Source organism: Cystoisospora suis, assembly GCF_002600585.1.
Source record: "Cystoisospora suis strain Wien I chromosome Unknown contig_4761, whole genome shotgun sequence".
Classification (NCBI taxonomy): Eukaryota; Apicomplexa; class Conoidasida; order Eucoccidiorida; family Sarcocystidae; genus Cystoisospora; species Cystoisospora suis.
Window position 1 is genome coordinate 332 of NW_027157553.1, and position 11,904 is coordinate 12,235.

The 11,904-nt window shown below is 42.9% G+C and overlaps 1 protein-coding gene across 1 annotated transcript in view; it reads right to left on the reverse strand.

Moving 5' to 3' along the window:
* CSUI_008495 (dynein heavy chain) overlaps nt 1-11,904 on the reverse strand; it is a gene marked incomplete at its 3' end in the record, with an annotated part of 14,408 nt that overhangs the window by 302 nt on the left and 2,202 nt on the right. Inside the window, exons 3-11 of the mRNA XM_068068627.1 lie at nt 10,960-11,350; nt 10,134-10,342; nt 8,187-9,267; nt 7,091-7,179; nt 5,812-5,958; nt 4,622-4,849; nt 3,352-3,614; nt 2,016-2,549; nt 714-874 (exon numbers count right to left, since the gene is read on the reverse strand). Coding sequence (XP_067919397.1) covers nt 714-874; nt 2,016-2,549; nt 3,352-3,614; nt 4,622-4,849; nt 5,812-5,958; nt 7,091-7,179; nt 8,187-9,267; nt 10,134-10,342; nt 10,960-11,350 — 3,103 coding nt within the window. The remainder of the gene's footprint in view (nt 1-713; nt 875-2,015; nt 2,550-3,351; nt 3,615-4,621; nt 4,850-5,811; nt 5,959-7,090; nt 7,180-8,186; nt 9,268-10,133; nt 10,343-10,959; nt 11,351-11,904) is intronic.

Genomic DNA, 11,904 nt, shown 5'->3' on the forward strand with positions numbered 1-11,904 from the left:
CTGTTCTCTATCTATCTATCTTTAATCTACCTATCTATCTTTATCTGTCTATCTATCTTTGATCTATCCATCTATCTCTATATGTCTGTAAATGTCGATATATTCTTGCCATGATAGTTCATAAGGAACCCAGGGCAATAGCATAGACTGCCACTTACATACATGCATGGATACATACACACTTGAGCTGACTGAAGGAGAAGCCCCTTGATCGCCAAACATACCAGGAGAAATACATCGGCAACTGTGTGTGTATTCTTATCTATGTGAACGCGTTTTCACCTTGTATACGGATGAATGGTATATTCATACACCTCCTTCGCATGCAAATCCTTTGAATGCATAAACCATACATTACCAAGCACTCCTTGTATACACAAGTATGTATACACGTACTATATATATATATATTACAGAATATGGAAATCCATATGGCTCTATCTCGAGCAGTATGGTGATCACCTCTCTGCAGTATAACTGACTGAGTATAAGGCGACCTCCACGGACTAGAGTGGGCGTCGTAAGAAAAAAGAAAGAAAGTCTTAACAAGAAGAGAGACAAACATTTCAAGCCGAGTGCATGCAGGCGCCTGACTGTATGCCTGCCTAGTCACTTTTCCACACTGATATGAGAAGAAAGTAAAAGAAGCAAAAGAAGAAAACGAGAGGGGAAGAGAGAGAGAGATATGACCGAATAGACCACGATCTCCATACCAAGATATTCGAATCCATATGAGAGGTTCGCATCAGCGATAGCAATACGCAGAGATGTCTGAGGAAGAATATTCGCTCCCTTAGGAGGAGAGAAGTAAAACCGCATGTATTGAAGCCAGCGAAAATCTTCCTTATGCATCACCCCGGCATCCACGAGAAATCTGAGAGCATTGCACAAGACGCAGCCGTGTTCTAATGAAGATACTAGTGACCCACAAGCAGGATACACGCATCGCTTATGTACAGTCTTTCTTCACGTGCAATCTAATGATACCTCGATAGAGAACAGAAAGATGTCTACGCGGGCCAGATATAGTGACCTCAGGGACAAGAAGAACAAGACGCTGATCACCTGTAGTAAGGCAGGCATGGAGCAGCTACAGCCTCCCTACTAAATACAAGCATAGCCCCTCATACCACAGCGTATGTATATATAGCTCACGAGTCGGGAGTTACCTTATTAGAACCCGGAGCTTGGAGGTAAGATATGTGTATACATGTATGTATGTAGGGAGCGTGTATGAGTTCGAGCGAGTTAGTGGCTGATACATAAAGTATCTGCATGCTGTCGTCACACTGCTAGCTCTTTTGCCGGTCAGAGTTAGCCTCTCCTGGTAGAGATACATAGATGGGCATACAGAGAGGAGATACGCAAAGGTCTCTAGTAGTCGTTGTAGATCTCGCCTCAGAGCGTAGCTCAATGAAAGTCCTAATACGTTGAGAAGTCAGAGCTACCCTATGCTAACTATACGTATAGACATCTGTAGAGACAGAGAAAGACTGGTGAATATAGCCTAAGAACACACAGGAACTGTAATGGACAAGGAATCACCACCTTTGCCAGAATCCACCTGACCCCCAGACGTATGTATACACATGTACACGGGTATGTATATACATACATACAGATAAATACATATGTACATTCATATATATATAGATACACATATACGCATATAAGTGTAGGAAGACGTGAGGAGATTCTCGGAAAGAAGGAGACGAAAGAAAGCGTAGGAAAGCAAGCACATGCAATTCACGCACGCCACGCGAAGATATCGAAAACCGAGAGAGAGTACATGAAGAAGAAACACGAAACATAGGGATTTCCACTCCCCCAATCACAACGCATAAAAGGGAGTGGAAATAGATACATACATACACGCATATATACACATACACACACAGAGAGAAAGCGAGAAAAAGAGACAGACTGTGCGAGATAGATAGTGCATAGAAAGAGAGAGAAAGAGAGAGAGAGAGAGTATCAATGATATCCCCCGAGAAGGGGTGTGTGAAGGTTACCTGCAGACATCTCTTTGATGTACGAGCTCCGTTATAACCTGCACCATGCGTTGACGTACAGTCAGTCCCACATCCATAACGACCTTATCAGCTAGGAATCCTAAGAGATCTACTATGTAATTCAAAACACCTGTATAGAGGGGATGACTCGACCGATCCACAGCACTCTCTCCTCCTTCGCCTCCTGTATCTACACCCCCCGCTTCACCTCCACCTGCCTTGAGACTTTCTTCTACAGACTTCGTCCATGACACTTGGAGAGCTAGAATGAGAGCCTGTAGAGGAAAGGCCGCTATCCACTTAAGGAAAGGGTGATCTCTTAGATTTTCATCTGTCTTTTCCCCTCCTTTCTCTTTCGCTTGTTGTAAAAGCTTCGGCATATTCACTTGCTCTAATTGCACGATCGCCTTAGCTAGACAATCAGCTAGCGTAGACACCATCTGCTCTTCCACAGCGGCTAGCCAATCCTTCAGAGAGGAATGTTGAAGAACAGGAATAGACGTCACAAACGGAACGCTCTCGCCTTCCTTAGAACTAAAGAAAAAGAAACAAGCGAAAAGAAAGAAAGAAAGACACGTCATCAATATTTCGCTCGATGGGAAAGAAGCGAGAGGTATTGCACTCAAGGAACCGGACGCCGGGGAGCAAAGTTGTGCAGACGGCTCGCCACTACACATGGGTATCTGCATATATCTGTATATAGAGAGATATATATAGACATATGGATATATATATATATATAGTTATACATGCATCACTGACATCTACGCATGTACAGGGAGGGGTGTATGCCACCTGTATAGAGAGATGGAGATACCTATCTATACCAGTCGGTACTAACGCCCTTACAACAGTATGTATGTACACGCCTACCGTATATGTGTATATAGGCTTGCCTACGGTGTGTACATATATATGTATGTAGGTAGTAGTCACGCGTGGACGTGTATACGGGTGTCTACACGAAAGAGCGAATGAAGTGTTAACGTGCCTTTCACTCTCTTTGTGAACAGTCGTGAGAGACACACAGAGAGAGAGAAAGAAGTCCCTTCAAAGATAGGAACCATACTAACGACAATTTCCTGCAATTCGCTTCAATCTTTTCCTTCTCTCACCGCTCCTCTCATGCTCTATGCTCAAACGCCCATAGATGATCGATAGAGCAATAGACTTCATACACACAGAAGTACAGATCTACCTCATATTGAAGTAGAGACTATCTCCATAAACAGGTACACACGATCTGTTAGTAGACATCAACCCTGGTCATAAAAGTAGACACCGTCTCTGTGTATAACTAGACACCATCGTTGTATGTTACAGCTAGCCACCATACCTCATTCCAGTGATGACCGTGGGGTCTTCCGCATCTGTATCAAGAACGGCTATGCCGGCGAAGAGCTTATTCACATGCCGTTGAACGACTTTGACATCTCTTGCATTTCCTATCATTTCTAAAAGATCTTCATCTCCTACGAAGTAGAAACGTGCAAATTGTTCTCTCTGTTTCTCGAGATATTCTCCCAGAGCTTTCTGGATACGAGAAAGTAGATCTGAAAGACGTTCCAACTGACGCCCTAAATCATCCATAGCTGCTACCTGAAACACGAAAGAAAAGAAAGAAAGAAAGAATAAATAAACAAATAAATAAATAAACAGAAAAACACAACCAACAAACACAGGCATGCACAAATACACACCACCAACACAGCTCTCCTACTTCAGGTGTACATGCACCTCTTTGAGTGTATATACACACACATACATATATATGTATAACTTTACAAAGAGTTTCTTTGCTATTATTATCAAGTCGACTGGGCTTCTTAGAAGACCCCAGAAGAGTTCTGAACACGCAACCTATCTAGCTATTATCTTCAATCTAACTAGCCATCTGTCCATTTAGCTACCTGACGTAGGTTCCTGTACAGCCAGGGGTCCCAAGAAAAGCTTTTTTGTATCTATGGTTACAAGACTGTGGAGGGATACGAAAGACAGCAAGAAGAAAGGCACCTCACCCAGCACATCAAAGATAGATAAAGACATACAAAGGGAGAGAGATAGACCGCCTGGTAAGAGGTTACAGCTCAGTCGTAGAGAAGTACTAATGAACTGCTTCCTCTGCGAAGAGCTGCACCTTCCACGGAACGAAGACTGCTAAGCGAGAGAGCGGCTCCACAGTAAAGTTGGTTCGTCCATCATACAAATAAGTTGTCTAGATGTCTGCATATCTTTCTATCCACATATCTTGAGGGCCGCCTCTAAACTACACAGATACATCATCCTCCTTCACACTCATACATCCATCGATACCTTTCTCTCCCTCCCGTACCTATGTGTCTGCAATATTCATAATGCTATTACCATTCTTCAAAAAGGGCTTCAGACTCTCATTCTCGGTCTTCAGAAACCTACGAAGATCCAACAGCTATCTAAGGGTTCCTCACCAGACCCGAGATCCCTCCTATCCTTCCTTTACGCTCGAATGAACATAGAGCGTCTACCCACAATGACTAGATGGCCGCAAGCTGACCAGCCAAATAGATAGATAGATAGATAGATTAAAGATAGATTAAAGATAGATTAAAGATAGATAGTAGGCATACCTCCATGACATTTTTGATGGTGGAGGCTTTTTTCATGATATTTTTGAAGTCTTGATCGATGCCTTTGAATCTTTGATGTTCTTGAGGTAGGAGCATAGGAATATCTTGAGAGCCTGTAAAGACTCCTTCTAAATAGACCCACTTTCTTTGCACTTCGATCCAGCTGTCTAGCAGACTTCTCAATCGATTCAACTTATCCTCCCACGTCAAGGCCTCTTCTTCGAAAATCTACATGAGAAAACCACCAAAGAAAGAAAGAGAAGAAAGGGATAACAAACGAAAAAAGAAAGAAAGAGATACCAAAGAAAGAGAGGAGAGAGATTGACGAGAGCGAAAGATAAAAAGAGAAGAGACGACAGAAGCAGCAGGAATCAGCGAGAATCCTCTAAACTTTGACATGTAAAGAAATTCTCCCACGTATACAGATGTATATACATATATAGAGAGAAAGAAACACCGTCTCTGTATACGTCTGTGCGCACGTGCTAGACCCTTTCATTCTGTATGTGAAAATCTATAGAAGTTGTAGACACTCTCAGTCTCCCTCCCGGAGAAAGCCGAGAGGTAAATACATGTTTCGTGGAATAAAGATATGCATAGTAAGAGCATGAAAAGGTCGAAGAAGTGGACTCCACCTCAAGGCAGCTCTCTGTTGCTCTCTTTTTGCATCTATCTCCCCGTCTTTCTCTCTCAATTCAAGTGAAGCCCCCCCCAGTAGAACACCTTCAAGAGAAAGTTCTTCTTCATAGAAGACGACAGACACTCCAAGACAACCTGAAGTACATACACCCTAGCTCTATTCCTTTCTTCTTCTCATATGATCATCCATCGAACTATGAATAGACCTACATATGTATCGATAGAGATATAGACATGTTATATGGATTGGACTCAAAGAGATTCGTTCCATCCATCCAAGCGAAGACCTATTTACCTGCAAACGAACTAGTTTGCCTACTGATTAGCACTGCTAGATATCTATACATCTAGCTGTAAATATACATAAACAGTTTCTCCTTTTCTTCGTCGTTTCACACGTCTTAAGACGTTCGCACCCCCATAGATAGATAGATAGATAGACAGATAGATAGATTAAAGATAGATGAATTGAATATAGATAGATAGATTGATAGATAGATCGATACAGAAAAAGTCCCGGGAGAGAGCTAGCTGTCCATAGTGGTATTCACCTTGAAGTAAGGCGACATTTTCATGGACTGTAGAGCAGAGAGCTGATCCTCTATGAGTTGGAAGAGATCTTCCCAGCCTTTAATCAGTTTGGTTTTGGTCCCGTAGGCGACAAAAATTAACTCACGATCTTGCCACGAATCCTTCACCTGCAGCCGCACATAGCATGAAAAGAAAAAAACACCCCCACACAATGAAAAGAAAAAGAAAGAAAAGAAACAGACAAAGAGGGAGAAAGAAAGAGAAAGAAGAGAGAGACGGAGAGACAGAGAGGGAGATAGCTTAGTGTCAGTTTCTATATACAGCTACACTACATATAGAGTCTTCTGGAGCTTCCGGTATATACACCACACTGACGCGAAACGGGTGTTGCCATAGATGTACATGTATGTACACATGCACATATATATATATGTATATACATACCTTAACGTGTTTGTATGTCCTACTAATATCGAGTAGAGCATATCCTCTCTCCAGGTATCTATATGAAAAGATCTATGTATGAGGCCATAGACCACAGCCCACGTCTTGTTCGCCCTTGACATCCAGACGTATATGTCTATTTGATATACAAACCCATCTATACACATCTGCTGTATACAGAGATAAGCGACTGTGTGGAGAATGTCTCTTAATGAAGCCGTAAGAAAATGCAAGAAGAAAAAGGCAAAGCACCCGTTTCTATGGTTTCTGCGCTTGAAGGCAAGGAGAAGATTCACCTAACTCAAGGGGGAGGAACCTCTTACTCGAGAAAGGGCTTTTCGACAATAAAGACACACATACATCTACATTTATATCTACACACATATGATGATGTATATACAACGACACATGTCTACGTGTAGGACGGACGAATGTGTAGATAGATAGATAGATTAAAGATAGATAGATAGATAGCGGATCGTCCATAGATGGGTAGACCGATATAGAGAGGTAGGCCTATAGATGTAAGACGAAAGCATATGGGAATCCAACCCACAAAATACGACAGCAAAACAATATGTGAACGATATACAAATGCACTTAGATCTATAGAGACACACATATATATAGACGCGTTCGTGTATAAATCTGTATATACATCTGTACATACACATGGACAGAGGTATATACAGATTTCTACATGAACGCGTCTATACTGCTGAAGGGACCCTAATGTTTCCTCTTCTCACAAAGAGAAGAGAAGAAAAGAGTGAAGAAGATGTGAGAGAGAGTAACTCGAGAGAAAAGAATAAAACAGATTGAAGCAAGATATCAGTAAGATAGAAGAGTCCGTACCTGTCTTAAGAATTGCTCTAAAGCCGTCTCTCCTTGTGCTTGTATGAGAATCTCTCTTATCGCTGCTTCATTAGCTAACAGATCAGCATCTGCAGAAGAACGAAAAGCAGAAAACGACAGAAGGACGAAAGAAAATGTAACAATAGACACAAAGGTAACATACGAAAAGAAAGAAAGAAAGTCTATCTTCCTTTTCTTATCCATCCATAAGGTTACACGCCTGGCGAGTCTCTCTGACTTACCTATCTCTTCTCCTTTTTCTCCCTTTCTCCCTTCATCTCTAGATTTCTTCTTTCTCTCTCTCTTGCCTATTTCTTCCATATCATCTATCGACTTGCACCCCCCCTCCGTGTGTGTCTGTGTGTGAATAATAGGAGCCACCGCATCTTGGTCATTACGCAAGACTTCTCTACACACGCACACGTACGGGCATCAGAAGCACTGCCAGAGAAAAGGCTCCAAAGGAGACGAATAAGAGCCAAGATAGGATCAAACCTCTACGGGAAGATGAATGATGGATAAGGACGTCACTCACTCACTCACGAAGAAGAAGAAGAAAACGAGGAAGAGGAAGTCTCTCTCGAGTGTAGATGTTAGTCTATCTATGTGATTAAGGAGATATATGCCGATCCCACGTAGAAAACAGTAGGGACCTTCATTCAACCACGTACAGCAGGAGCAGCATCGGCAGCAGCCCTACTAGTATCTTCTCTCTTTCTTCACTTCTTCTCCCCCTGTCACCTTCCCCGCGCTTCCCAATACACACAGTCACTCAGTATGGGAAAAGTCACACCTACATGTTTGAACACACACAAACCTTATCTATATACATCTATACCCCGTCCATGCATCAATACACATAGGTGCATATACATACCTAAGCATGTATGTGTCGACGATGTGTATGAAGTTGTTACGCCCTAGAAATCCAACGGCTCCAGCATGGAGAAACATAGATGCATATACATGCAGTCAGACAGATAAAGCATAAATAATCTCTATACACAAATATATATCTCTCTAGACATGCTGAGAAGGATGACGATGCAATGCGAGAGAGAGTGCTGGGGAAGGTGCATGCGTTTGTTTGGTTTACCCCATAGCGTTCCTAGGGTGACGTCATGAAGACTCTTTTTGATCTTCAAGATGCCCATGATGACTCTCCAGTGCCTTTCCTTAAGAGCGTCTGTCCGTAGATCAGTTATAAGCATATTAAGCTTGAGATAGGAAGTGATATGGGTCCTCATTTCTTCAAAGGCATCATACTGTCTAAATCGAGATGGAATCTTCTTGATCTTTTCGAGAAGATCTTCCAGCTGCTGTCGCACTTTTTTCGGGACAAGCGCCGCCCAGAGAGTATCCCGTAAGGTCGCGACATCGGAGAAGAGAGTCCCTAGGGCATTCCAAACACCCTTCATATCGTTAATTTCTTCTTCTAGGGCTTGGGGTGTGAATTGCTCCCCTCCATCAACATCGTCATTCTCCAAGCCTAAGACATCTTTCGCCTTCTTGCCAGCATGAAATTGTGAAGATAAAGACGTAAGTCTCTGTTCATATCGCGTTAACACTTGAGTTGCATGCTGGGGAGATACATCACTACTCACAGGCCGCTGCGTCATCCAATCACTATACAGTTCTTTAAGACGATACTGGACTCTCTCATTGAATCTCCTCACCATATCGACGATCTGCTCGCGATTCTGCTCGACTAGAAGGACCTGATGTCTTAACAGCTGCTGCAAGGTCTCCAGTTCACCCTCCACTTTATCGATCCATAGCCAATCTGTGGGGAAGGCAAATCTCTGACGTTCTAAGAGACGCTCGCTTGCACGTAGACTCTCGACCGTCGCATCCCATTCGATATCTGCTTTAGAGGCTTCCTGGAGCTTTAGGAGAAACTGTGTCAAATTTTGAACTAGGGAAGAAAGTAAATCATCTGCATGCGGACCCACTCCGGAGATCAAGGCCTCCATCTGGAAGCGTGACATAGAGAGGAACGTCATCGCATCCATTGTGGTCTCGGTTGGATCTTCAGCTCTTCCTTGCTCTTCCAATTCATTCAAGAGTGCATGCAATTGCTTGTAAAATCCTTCACTACGACCGGCAACCTTCTGGCCGAAGGAATGAAGTATCTCACGGTGCCAGCCATCGTACTTCGTATTCAACTTCGCTTGGGCCTGAAAAAGGAAGAGAAGAACAAGAAGAGGAGGGAGAGTAAGGAGAGGAAGGAGAGGAAGAAGAATACAATGACAGAGACGAAGAGAAGAAGGTGAAGAAGAACAACACACAAAAGAAAAGAAAGAAAGAAGGGCATCTATAGAGTGAAAAAACGGGATTGTCAACAGAAGAAGAAGAGATCGTTCATATGAATAGCCTCAGACAACTGCCTTAACCGACCGCCTTAAGGCAGCCTTCTCCATAGCACAGTTGACTCGAGAACAACATGAAATAGAAGAAGAAAAGCTACACACAGAATATGTTGAAAGACGACTAGGAGGTAAAAAGAACAGCATCTCTCTATCATCTCTATCTTAGATCCACCTGCCGTCAAGCGTCGATACTTGAGAGAGGAACTCCCCACGACCATAAAGAAGAAGCAAGTGCTGCTGGCCTACACCTCCCTCAGACATCATAGACATAAACCACCGTACAGATATAGATCTATCTATAGGTATACACATGTTTTTCTACATGGTATATGTCATATACACACACACTGAGAGACACATATAAGCCTATATGTATGTATGAATGTGTACGTATGTATGTAAGTACGTATGTATGTATGGCTAGGTATCGCTACGTATCTATCTACATGTAGGGAGAGGTAGAAAGACGTGTGTGTGTATCGATCTGTGCGTATATGCAGATGCAAGAAAACGTATCTATGTCGAGTATACGTCTATGGACATGTGTATCCAGATCTCTCAGAGACACGAAGTGCCCGTCATGTGTCTGTGACCTTCTTTCTCTTGTTTTGCATGTTCTTGTTCTTCTTCTTGCTCTTCCACTCTGTTCTTCTCGTTCTTCTTCTCCCTCCTACCTGGCGATGATCGACGTGAGTCGCGCCAAAGACTTCTCGATTCTCATGTGTATCGAAGGTGCTCCTAGCTGCTTTAATTTCATTCAACAGATGCTGCCATGTCTCGATATCGTCAGCTAACCGACCGATCACTTCATTCACATCGACGTCCCATAAGACTTGATACTGCAACCATGTCTGAACGTATCTCTTCACCTTCTCCACATTCTCTGAAAGACAGAAGAAAAAGGATCGAGATAAGAAGACACACACAAAGAAAGAAAGAAAGAAAGAACGAGTGAGAAAGAAAGAAAGAAAGAAAGAGAGAAAACAGAAGGAGCAGGTCAAATGTAGAGATATATATATATATATAGGTATTTCACACATCATCGCAAGCAGAGGTAGATACGGGACGGCTCTCCGGTTCAAAAGTAACAGGAGAGGAGAAAAATACTTGACGACATGTAACTGCGTCCGTATGAAAAAGAAACATCAGAACATGTATAGGCAGATAAATAGATAGATCTCTTTCTCCTTGCGTTCTTCACGTGCCTAGAAAGGACATCTGAACCTCTCCATCACCTCTCTGACTTCTTCTTGGATGTCAATGAAGGTATGAGCACATACTTCAACAAGAAACAAGCGACAAACCTACATACACTACGTGTCCGCTATTCCCTCATCCTACACTCCCACATAGACCTATCTAGATATATACACACATATGGGAAAACTCTCTACATCTACATCAGACATCCAAGTAGCTCCTTGTCCTCTGTCTCTCTTAACCCGAGCTTTTCCTTCTCTCATGCCTTCTATTCTTCTCGCTTTCCCTTCTGCTGCTTACCATTAATAACTCCATATGCATGCGTGAAGACTGGAGGATCAATGAGTCGCACGAGATGTCTATACGTTCTATCCTTATGTATACGACGTCGGCCTCCTGTGGTATCTCCTCCCCCTTCCTCTCCTGTACTTGAGCGACCAGCAGAAGAGCTGTTATGATTAAGATCGTCTTCTTCTTCATCCGTCGATTCTTCTTCTTCATACTCATCTGCACCTCCTCCCGCTGTGCTTAAGGGGGCTCCACCCGCGGCCGCAATAGCCGCAGCTGAGCCGACGCGTGAAGAGAGACGGGGAAGGAGACAGACGGAGGCGATCGTCTGATGGAGCTCCCCCATCCAGTACTGGTGAGCTGCCTCAACAGGCGGGAAGACATGAAGGACTTGATTACGAAGCTAAAGAAAACAGACCAACCAAAAAAGAAAGAAAGAAAAACGAAAGAAGAAGGAATGAAAGGACGAATGTCGAGCGAATGACCAAGGTGTCAAGATATAATATGCATGTAGGGATGCACGTATGGATGTATGTGTGACTATTTATGTATGGAGATCTGTGTATGTATGGGAAAGACAATAGCAGGAAGGATAGCAAAGTATTCGTACACATACATATTCATGCATACATACATATTCATACATATCCGTGCATACATACATATTCATACATATCCATGCATACATTCATACATACATACGTGAAGCATGGGACCCCTACATATTCAAGCATACCTACATCCAAACATCTGTATCTGAGCTAACCTGATTATACCCTCAGAGATACACGTGAAGAAAGATTGGCATTCTTCCAGTGCTGACAGAAATCCTAATAGAGGGAACATACACGACGTACTACAGAAGGAGACGCCTACAATACTAAGACCAAGAAAACTCCTATCAGGTCCCACCAAAACATAGGCGTAGACACAGGTAACTATAGATAGATAGATAGA